This window comes from Barbus barbus (genome assembly GCF_936440315.1).
Source record: "Barbus barbus genome assembly, chromosome: 5".
Taxonomy (NCBI): Eukaryota; Metazoa; Chordata; class Actinopteri; order Cypriniformes; family Cyprinidae; genus Barbus; species Barbus barbus.
This window is the reverse complement of record NC_136733.1, coordinates 15006308-15018007: the sequence shown is the minus strand read 5'-3', so window position 1 is coordinate 15018007 and position 11700 is coordinate 15006308. Positions and strand designations below refer to the sequence as shown.

Below are 11700 nucleotides of genomic sequence, written 5' to 3'. Positions count from 1 at the left end.
TTTCTGTAAAAAACTTCAATCCTGGACACTCTTCTTACATCCAGCAACTCTAAAGCACTTAAAACTGTCTCACTTTGTCATTTTATAATGTTTTTCTAATTATTCATCCTGTTATTGTATTTTCAGTTGTACTCACCACTGGCATTGATTTTTGTATGTTCTTTGTATAACAGTTCTTCAGCTTTTTTTTTTCTTGCAGCAAAACCTGTTAGACCTAAAATATTTACTAATATATTTAATTAGAACTATTATATATATATATATATATAACTTTAACACACCTTTAGTACAGTGTTCATGCCTTTATGTTCTTACTATATATTATCCAAATCCTTTAAATTCATGAGCAGATGAAATACACTTTTTATAGTTATTATGCAGCATATCATACATGAAATAAGCCCAAGATTTCACCAATCAAACCTAACATATTTAACCTTGACTAGAAATTATGATGTTGCTTCCTGGAATGGAAATAAATACTTCTTATTTCCACAGATGAAGACAGAAATAAATGTGACTGCCATTCATTTACTGACTTCTCAACCTGAAGCATATGATGAGGCACTTTGTGTGGATAATGACTGAATAACTGTACAAAGGTCACATACACATTTGCCTGCATTTAGGTTAAGAAAACCAAGTTGTGACATAATAAACAATCACAGCAGTTGATTTTTCCCAGTTCAGTAAGGTTTATTAAAACAGTAAAAATGCTGTAAAAAATTACATAGAGGTATGTCAGGTATTTTAAAACCATCTATGAGAGCAATAAAAAAAATCACACCATGTTAATACAACATAACACTTCAGGCTGTCCAGTCTTAAAACATGTTCAATATTGACTCTAAAGATGGAATACAATCACTTCCTTTGAAAATGGACATCTATAGAGGACGCCTTCCAGGTGGACGAATGCTGTCCAAAGCCTCCTTCCTTCAGATCACAGCTTAGCAAGACAGACTGCAGAGCCTGAGTATACGCTGCAGAAAACAATAAAACATGACCAATAAATAAACTCTAAAGTTGAATAAATGTCAGTATCAAAAAAGTTGAGCAATGTGGTCACGATTACCTTTGTGAAGAAGAAGTGCGCTTAATTGTACTTTATGTGTACTTGTAATCTTAAAAGTATATTTTAAAAACTATATTTGCAGATACAATATTAATAACATAAAATGCCACTTAAATGTACTTGAAGAATACTTTCATGGTTATTGTTTTTTAACTCACTTAAGTATACCATTAATAGGTACACTTGTAATAATGCAAAAGTTATTAACAGTTATTTTTAAAATGCATTTAAAATACATTACATATAGCAAATATAAATTCAATATGTAACATACAAGTTTCAAAAGAAAGTACATTCAATTCTATTTTAGTTTAGCTTGTCAGTTCATTTGGCGGTAAACTTTAACCATATTTTAAAGATACACAATATAATATATTTTCATTTAATTGTGTGATTGTAAAACATTTGATTCACTTTCACTTGAATATATTGTTTTGAAGTATATTCCTTCATAATAAGTACTCTTTTTAAAAGTATGAAATCTTTTTTCAGAAGGGTATTTATAAAAATTTTTTATCTTGTCATAAAATAAGGCTGTTGCTGTGATGAACTAAATCCATGATTAAACTTCAGACTGTCTGGTAAAAATATGTACTGTTATACTCTGTCATGGAAAGTGGAAAAACAAAAGATGTCAGTTGTGACAGGTCCCACATGCATTGTCTGTCAAGTCATGGTACTGTGAGTAAGAACATTTATGACATAAAAAAAGGCACAACGTGACAAGTTTCCCAGCAACACAATCACAACCAATCAGAACATTTCTGAAGTTCAGTTATGAGGTACAGGATTAAGGACCAATGATATTTGTCTGTGGGCGGGGCTATGCCACACACAATGCCATGCCAAGCTCCTAACAAAATATTGTGTCACTTGGACAAAAACTCAGAATTACCCTATACACAGAGTAACAAGACAAAGAAAAGTAGAATACTTTATAATTATAATAAAAACTAAGGGGACCCAGAGTGAGTAGTTTACCTTTCGGATTGTTGTAGAAGATGCAGTTGTTGGCGCAGGTATCTGGATGACTGTCCCAGAAAGAGTCTCCACAGCAGCACAGAGGAGGCAGTTCTGTTTTATCCTTCTCCAGCTTCTCTTTCATTAGAGCCTGCATGGCCTCAATGTACCTGTCTCACAATCATCACATGCCACAACAGCTCTTTACATATGATTAAAGCATAATTCTAATCTACTGAATGGAAAACAATAGAAGTTATGTTTTGTTTATGGTTATATTTTGGGGTCAGTAAGATGTTTATTTTTTTTTTATTAATACTTTTAGTGAGCAAGGATGCATTAAATTGATCAAAAGTGACAGTAAAGGCATTTATAATGTTACAAAAGATTTTTATTTGAAATGAATGATGTTCTTTTGAACTTTCTATTCATTAAAGAATCCTGAAAAAAATGCACCATGGTTTCTTCAAAAATACTAAGCAGTACAACGGGTTTTAATATGGATAATAATAATAACAATAATAATAAATGTTTTTTAAGCACCAAGTTAGTATATTAGAATGATTTCTGAAGAATCAGGAGACACTGAAGTTTAGAGTTATGACTGCTAAAAATTCAGCTTTGATATCACAGAAATAAATTGCATTTTAAAACATATTCAAATAGAAAACAGTTAAATCTTTTAATTTAATAATATTTTACTGTATTCGTGATCAAATAAATGAAGCCTCGGTGAGTATAATAGATTTTCTTTTTCAAACTTCCCACCCCAAACTTTTGATGTATTTATGCTTATAATGAACATACTCATAGCAAGATAACTTGGGCAGTATATACCGTTTGCTTTCTTTGTTCCTCTTTGTTTTCTCTCGTCTCTCTACCTTCTCTGCTGCCTCCTCCTCATCAAGCCTCAATCGCTCCAAAATCAAATACTCCCTCTCAGCCATGTCTTTTCTTTCCACCTCCTGCTGTCGCTGCCTCTCCATCTTCTTCTCCTCTGCTTTCCTGAGTTGTTCTTTTTCATTCTTAATTCTACACACAGAAAAAAGTTCTCATAGTTTATAAAAGAAATTATAAAGCGCAACATGAAGTCTTTTGTGTTCTTGGACAACTTAATAAAAGAAAAATGATGTGTGATTACTTGCTTCAACAGTACAAAAAATACACTTAGGCTTAAGGACAGATTACTAAAATAAACTTTTGAACTGAACTTAAAATGAACTTTTTTGTAAATTTTAATAAAATATTTTTGTAAATTCAAAAAGAATGTTTACGTTAAATTAAGTGTAGATAAAATGTACAGAGTCCCGCACATGACAGGCAAGAAAAAAATAATAAAACGTGCACACGATTACCAATTTGTTCCCTCAATTGCTAAATTTTGTGCACGATTTACTAATTCGTTCCCTCGATTTGCTAAATTGTGCGCATGATTTACTTATTAGTTTCCTCGATTTGCTAAATTGTGCACACGATTTGCTAATTCGTTTCTCGATTTGCTAAATCGTAGGGCTGTGTATTGGCAAGAATCTGGCGATACGATACGTATCACGATACAGGGGTTGCGATACGATATATTGCGATACTGTAAGCAAGGCGATATATTGGGATATTTCTTATTTTAGGAATAGATATATTTTTTTAGGAAAGCTGTCATTAAGAACACACCACCATATGCAAACCTTAGCAAAAAACAAATAAATAAAAATAGTTTAACCAGAAAACACTGCAGAACACACTAGAATCTGCATTTGCAATAATCAGTCCCTGTAACATTCAACATTATTGAACCACTTTTTGTACAGTACGAGTAAAGGGGGAAATATTCAAGTGCTGAATATTATATATATATATTATTATAGATATATTTATAGACTCTACTTTAAAGGTTCACAGTTTAAGTTTACAATTGTGACATGCAATGTAATAACATTTGATCTGAACAAAAAATTACATCTGCTTAATATCAATGAAAAATAAAGTGCTTGTAGGATTCCCAAAGAAAACAAAACAATTGTAAAACAATCAAATAAATACAGATGTCAAACATTCTCAGAACTTTTCAACTTGGATTTCACAGGTTTTTCAGTTTGTATTTATGTTCTGCGTGGAATCGCAGAGACCGCGACGCAAGCACCGCCCCAACTGCACAAAACACCCCCGAATTATGAGAAAGCTGCAGCTGCACAGCAACTCTACCGAGTCCGCGGTCCCGGGGCGGACATTATCACAAAAGCCCAAATGGTGCTACACTTCAGCTTTGTACACCGAAACGAGAACTGGAACAATTCTTTCATCCTCCATTACTGGCAGTGAACTATATTAGCACTAACATTAGTGGAGTGCCCTGATGCTAGTTTTTCCTGTCACTGTTTAAGTTCAGAGATGAAGACTAGCGGTCGGGATATGAACTCAAAACGAAACAACTGCCATGAATCTTGTATGATTTTATTTATTTATAATTTTTTTTATATCCGATATTTTTTGATATTCCGTTTTGGAGAATCGATACAGTATCGCCAAACAAAATATCGCGATACTCACGTGAATCGATATTTTCTTACACCCCTACTAAATCGCACGATTTACTAATTCGTTCCCTCGATTTGCTAAATCATGCGCACAATTTACTAATTCGTTCCCTCGATTTATAAATCATGTGCACGATTTAGCAAATTGAGGGAACAAATTACCAAATCGAGTGCACGTTTTATCAAATCGAGAGAACGAATTCGTAAATCATGTGCACACGATTTAGCCTACTATGTTTTTCCTGCATGTCATGTGCGGGGCTCCGTAAAAATGTGCACATACATATAAATTAAGTTTGAAATGATTTATTTTTAACTAAATTCTATATCATCTATAAAGAGTATACATTTTGACGTGTCTTTTCCTGGGAATAAAATACTTGAATTTAGCATTGCAAGTCTCATGCTCTATTAGTCGAGTTATATGAAAATCCATAATAGTTAGGGTTAGGTCTTTGTGTCGAAGACCTAGCAATCATTCTACCAGTTCTATTAGTCCAGTATTATCATTATTTTACAGTAACTAGTCAGTCATGTAAACTACTTACTATAGCCTGAATACAAGAGAGACACCAAAAGAGAAGTGAGCAACCATTATGCGGAAAGAAATGAAAATAGACCTTTTTAGTAGAAGTGAGATAAGCAATGTAAATGCGATGCTGTTGTAGAGAAGATACTTGTAAACATGTGGTGAGATTTGACCTTGCAGTTCTCTTCAGATGTTTCCTGTGCCTTTGGTGCTCCTTAACTTGCTCTCGCTCAACGTCCATGAAGTGGCGTCGATATATGAGGAACTGAGACTGTCTCTGAAATGATACAGTTAGCACTTTGAAGAAAACAAAGATTTCACCTAAATCAAGACTAAATCCACTACAAGAAATTATATTTTTATTAATCAGTGATCCATTAAATGTATCAACTGTCACACTGAAAACATTAATTCAATATGCAATATAATTTATTCAACGAATGTATTTATTCAATAGAAATCTAAATATTTTTATTTCAATACCGAAAAAATCATCACCGTTTGCGCAAAAATATTAAGCAGCACAACTGCGCTAATAAGAAATATTTCTTGAGCAGCAAATCAGCATATTATAATGAATTTGTATGGATAATGTGGCAGTGATTTTAAAATATATTAAAATAGACAACAGTTATTTTAAATGTAAACTTTCTTTGCCACAATTATAAAAATGTACATTTATCTCCCTAATAATTTTTTTTAAATAAAGCATGATTCCCCACCTGCCTCTTCACCTCCTCCTGATTCTCATGAGGCCAAAGCACTTGGGAAGCTCTGTAGTCAGTTGTGAATGAAACAGTGGGATCTGGCTCATACACCTGCAGAGACACCAACATGTATGCATGAAATAATACAAGGGATTGTATTATATAATAATAGTATATTACAGTATATTACATTGCTTTTATATAAGGGTTACTTGGTGTAAGACAGCTTGAACAGCACAGATTCAGAAAGTACATACTTATTCTGAAGCGCCCACTTAAACACGAAGAGAATGTCTAAGTTATTTGTAAAACCAGTATGCGATGTTTAGGGACAGGTGAATTTAAAAATTCCTTTTTGCAGACTCCCTAGTATCTCATGCAGGTTAAAACAAACAAAAATAAAAACAATAGACCAGGGGTTTTCAAACGGTTGTTCAGGGACCAGCAGGGGGCCGCAAGGTTGTGTGATAGGAAGGTTTAGAGTAAAAAATTAAAATATATAATAACTATAAAATATAAATATAAAAATATAAGTAGAATTTTTTTTTATAATGTAACATAATAGAATCGAAATATTTAATACAATATTTTAGATATGTTTATAATAGTAATTTTTCAATGTATAAATTGAGTCTTTAACCAAAAATACACAGCTGCCTTTATATGCTTTTAACAAACATAAGAAAGCATAATATAATGTTATTCTCATGGATCTTGTTAACTCTTCACTGTTTTTCAAATATCCTATACCACAAGCCTCAAACACTTTGGAAAATACTGGCTCTTCTGCAGAGGAACTTATTGAATTGTAGCAGCCAGGTCACTTGTAAGCAAAGTGTACTGATAAAAACCTCTAAACTTGTATGTCTACGAATGTGGGTGTGCCATCTGAGACTACATTTAAAGGGATAGTTCACCCAAAAATTTTAATTCTGTAATTAATTACTCAGCGCCATGTTGTTCCAAACCCGTAAGACCTCCGTTCATCTTCAGAACACAAATTAAGATCTTTTTGATGAAATCCGAGAGCTCTTTGACCCTCCATAGACCGCAAGGGTCCTACATGATCAAGGCACAGAAACGTAGTAAGGACATTGAAAACTTTTTGTATGCAAAGCAAACAAAAATAACGACTTTATTTAACAAATCTTCTCCTCTGGAGAGTATCACGACCAGAGGTTGTGTAAGACTTTAATATTGTCCGTCATTTTGACGGACAGGGTCTTAAAAATTCCATCATAATCTATTATTATCCGTCATTTTAATTTTCATATTTTAATTATAATAACCCATTTAATTGCTTTCATTTTTGTTCATGTTTTCATTTTTAATAATGAACCTAAAGGGGTCTTATGCATTTATTTATTTATGAAGAGAACAGATGAACAGAGATTGCATCACTTTTCATGTTCAACACACACCGCAGTGACAGCGGAAACAATAAAAACAATAAAATATTGCTAGTGCTGGGTAAAAAAAACAAACAAACGATTTCTCTATTTTAATAGATTTTTATGAACCAATATCGTTTCTTAACTCCCAATCGATGCTGTTTTCATTTGATGAATGCACAGTAGGCTTGTGCATTGTTACTTTTGCTATGAAATACAGTTTCAGATTTCAAATTCTGTCCATTTTATTAGGAAATTCAAGCAACAAATACCGTTTTGGTGCTCTTTAATGTGGTGTGATCGCTGTAGACACCTCAGATCAAGCGATTCGCTTTACTAATACTCGCCTGTGCATAATCAAAGGCATAGCAAACATTTTTATTTTTGTTCTGGGGATGATAGCGTGCTCTGCTGCCTCACTGGAGCACACTCGCCACCAACTGGACAGGCCTAGGAATTACAGTTATAAATGACAATAGATCACCCTCAGTGTAATCTGCCAAAGCGACGGACGGCCTTCAGATTTTTCCGTCACTGCTAAAAAAATTCCGTCAGTGACGGAGAATTTTCGGTTAACGCGAACTCTGATCACAACGCATGCGTTGTTCACATGAAGAAAAAGCACGTGCATCGTGGTACTCTCCAAAATGGCACATAAAAAGTATTCTCATAGCTTCATAAAATTACGGTTGAACCACTGATTTCACATGAACTACTTTAACGATGTCCTCACTACGTTTCTGTGCACTGACCGCGGTAGGACCCTTGCTGTCTGTGAAGGATCAGAAAGCTCTCGGATTTCATGAAAACATCTTAATTTGTGTTCCGAAGATAAACGAAGGTCTAACAGGTTTGAAACTACATGAGAGTTAGTAATTAATGACAGAATTTTCATTTTTGGGTGAATTATCCTTTTAAACCACACAAGATCTTCTTACCATATCATTCTGAAAAGTTACAGTCTTGCTTCTGTGGCGATGCAAATGAAGAGGTTGATCATGTTGCCCCAACAGCATCTCATCTTCCACTTCAACATCCTGCTCGTTTTCCTCTCCTCCATCATTTCTACTTTCAGTATAATCCTTCTGATCTTTCCAAGTGTGTGATTCAGGTTTCTGTATATAACAAAACGCGAATATATTAATACTACAACACTGAACATTCAGGTCTCAAAAATGACCCATATGCATCATGCATGACTCACTTCTCTAGCTGTGGATCTTTTCCATCTCCCACCAGGTAGCTGTGAGAGTTCATCACCCTCTTGCACTGTCTGACGAGCAGCTAGTCTGTGTCTCACCTGCTTCCTGACTTTACTGACCTGGACAAGCGTAAAGAAACTCATCCTTACATCTCTGTTCAGCCAAATCACACAAGCAAAATGATCCACACAGATGTATAAGGATCATGCTCTGTAAATACCCGTATATTATGTGTATGGTGATGTAAAGAAACAGCCTCCGTCCCCAGAGCGCTGACACAGCGAGAGCTGGGACTGCAGATTGCTCGCTCCCCATGTGTCCAGGAAGGGAATAAATTGGTTTGAGGTGTAAGACGATAGGCTGCTTTGCTGGTTTGTTGCAATACTTTGCTCTCACATTCAACCTGAAGATAGAGCTCACATGAATAATTTTATGAGTTTGGGTATTTGAGAATTTGTTAGGACACATTTGGAATTTTCATTACCATTTAAAGTTGCAAGTAAAGCAAAGTCAGGCTTTTTTTTTTTTTTTTTAAGAATAAGGTGTCATAAGGTGATTTCTTACGGTCTCGTATGATTTCAGTAGCTGCTGTTGTTTGCGCAGACTGGCCTGCTGCGACACACGTTCACGAACTGCATCCTGAAATCGGCGCAGACTCTCCTCTTTTTCTCGTCTGGTCTCCTCCAGAAGCTCTTCTGTGAGCAAAGCCCGGATCTTCCACACACACACACAGGGATACATTTACAGGACATGTGTGGCTGTGAATCCTTTAGCTGTCAGCATCAGATACCTGCTAGTAGGAGCTTTCCACAAATTCTTCAGTTTCAAGAGGTCAATAAGTCTATTTATTTGGGTTTACAATTTGTGTTACCCTAATTTGGGATATGTCCAAAAATATGTCTCAAAGATGCTTCAAGAAACCTAAATGCAAAGCTATCTGAAAAACTATGTGCAAGTGTACCTAGGGCAAAAGCTGCTTTAAATGCAAAGGATGATCACACCAAATGTTGATTTAATTTAGTTAATAGAAGTTAATTGATAAAGAAAATCTATTTATGACATTATTTTTTACAGCATCCTTATTTTGCAGCATTTTTACACAAGTGCCTAAAACTTTTAACAGTGCTGTAGCTTTGCAGGGAGGTTTTTTGAAGCATCTTGGAGACGTTGCCACAGTTCTTCTGGATTTAGTCTCAGTTTGTTCTGTTTCTTCATGTGATTCCAGACAGACTGGATGACGGTGAGATCAGATCTCTGTGTGGAGCACTGGCTGTTGTCAGACTCCTTGTGCAAACAAAAATCTCACTGGATTATTACTAATGACAATATTAATTATTAATTATATTATTATTAATTAATTATAAATATGACTAATATTAATGGCAAAATGAATGTTTGTAAATGTAAACTGATATTTCCCACTGACACATTACAGCAAAAGATAGAAATAACTGATTTAAAACCATTTTTTAGCTGTATGTATATATATACAAGTATTAAAACTAAAACTGGAAAAAAATAAAAAATAAATAAATAATAATTATTATAATTATATATATATATATTTTTTTTTTTTTCAGTTTTAGTTTTAATACTTCAACTTTAATAAAAAATAGAAATGTTGCCTGGGCAACTAGGTGGAATTAAATGAGCTTTTCTTTAAGTTTTAATTTTTTTTTTAAATTATTATTATTTTATTTCAAAATTGAGATTTTACTCAGTAGCAGCTAATAAGCTAGTTTGGGCCCAAATGTTGGATTGTGATTACTGTTAATTAATATTTTATTTCTTTTCCCATAAATTTCCTTTTCATTGTGAGACAGACCAAAATCATCCTGCTATGAGACATCAACATGTACCGTAACAGTGGAAAGTGCCAGTCAAGGAAGCTGGTATTCAACATCTCTACAGCTCTCATGTTATTATATGTGACCCTGGACCACAAAAACAGTCATAAGGGTCCGTTTCTTCTTTTCGTTTTAATTACATACATAATCCGTCATCTGAAAGCTGAATAAATAAGCTTTTCATTTCCATTGGTTTGTTAGGAGAGGACAATATTTGGCTGAGATACAACTAACGTTATTTGAAAATCTGGAATCTGAGGGTGCAAAAAAAAAATCTGAATACTGAGAAAATCGCCTTTGAAGTTGTCCAAGTGATGTTCTTAGAAATGGATATTACTAATCAAAAATGAAGTTTTAATATATTTACGGTAGGAAATTTACAAAATATCTTCATGGAACATGATCTTTACTTAATATCCTAATGATTTTTGGCATAAAAGAAAAATGGATAATTTTGACTCATACAATGTATTGTTGGCTATAACTGCCTGTGCTACTTATGACTGGTTTTGAGTTCTAGGGTCACATATATATATCATATTAGTGCAAGTTCTTACCGCGGGATGCTCCTGACTCTCATCGCCGCTCTCCACCCAAACACCCACAGGCGCCACAGCCGGGTTCCTCTCTGCCAACACTCTCACATCTTTGGCCTTTCTCCTGCTTCCAATGGTTATCCTTTTGTTTTCGTGCAAGAACTTCTTTTGTGATATCGAAGAGCAAACCCTTTCTTTAGCTGTTTTTGCATGATACATTTTCAAGTAAAACCTGGTAACTTAGATATGAATGAGTAACTTAACGTATAACTATCATTTATAGCATTTTGGGAGTCACTGATGTTCACACCTTTTTACCACGCAAGACACCGATCCTTCGAGCAAAAACAAAACTTCTTTATAGGTGTCTTTTGACGGTACAGCGGTGGATAATATTGTTACTGTCCTCATACAAATAGCGTTAATATCTCCATTGCTGTAACTGTCAGAATTAAAGCTCTGTTGTCAATGACGCTAAGAGAATCACAACATTCCAGACACGCCCATTTATGATTCTATTGGCTGCAGCTTGTGAAGATACGCGCTCTTATTCGTTGAAAGTAACGTCATTCAAAACTCGATGTGCTCCTAAATGAAAGTTCGATGGGAAAAAGAATACCTGCTAGTTTTAGTTCCACAGTGACTACAATTAAATATAGTGTTTTTTTCACAGGATTCCATATCCTTCAAATTCTTATAAATCTGATTTATATTGTGTATCGATTTTAAACGGGGCTGTGTTACTATTATTATAAAAAATATAACTTGAAACGGTCGTGTTATCATTTTAAATGGGCACTGTAACTGTAATGCCCCTACTTATGGAAGCCCGTTTCCATCAAGGAATAATAAAAAAAAAAACTAAAACGTCTCATAACTTTGCGAGGTTATAACGAATGAGATTTCAATTCAGAATTGCGAG

At 34.3% G+C, this 11700-nt stretch overlaps 1 protein-coding gene across 1 annotated transcript; it reads right to left on the bottom strand.

The window, feature by feature from the left end:
* Positions 1–680: 680 nt before the first annotated feature.
* Positions 681–11279, bottom strand: LOC306869842 (uncharacterized protein). The gene is made up of 10 exons (XM_079416769.1): positions 10800–11279; positions 8960–9109; positions 8616–8798; positions 8398–8514; positions 8132–8308; positions 5818–5913; positions 5269–5372; positions 2873–3067; positions 2057–2205; positions 681–983 (listed from the first exon to the last, which is right to left on the bottom strand). The coding sequence occupies exons 1-10, from the start codon at positions 10995–10997 to the stop codon at positions 865–867; spliced, it is 1488 nt and encodes a 495-aa protein (XP_079272895.1). The 5' UTR covers positions 10998–11279; the 3' UTR covers positions 681–864.
* Between the last annotated feature and the right edge of the window lie 421 nt (positions 11280–11700).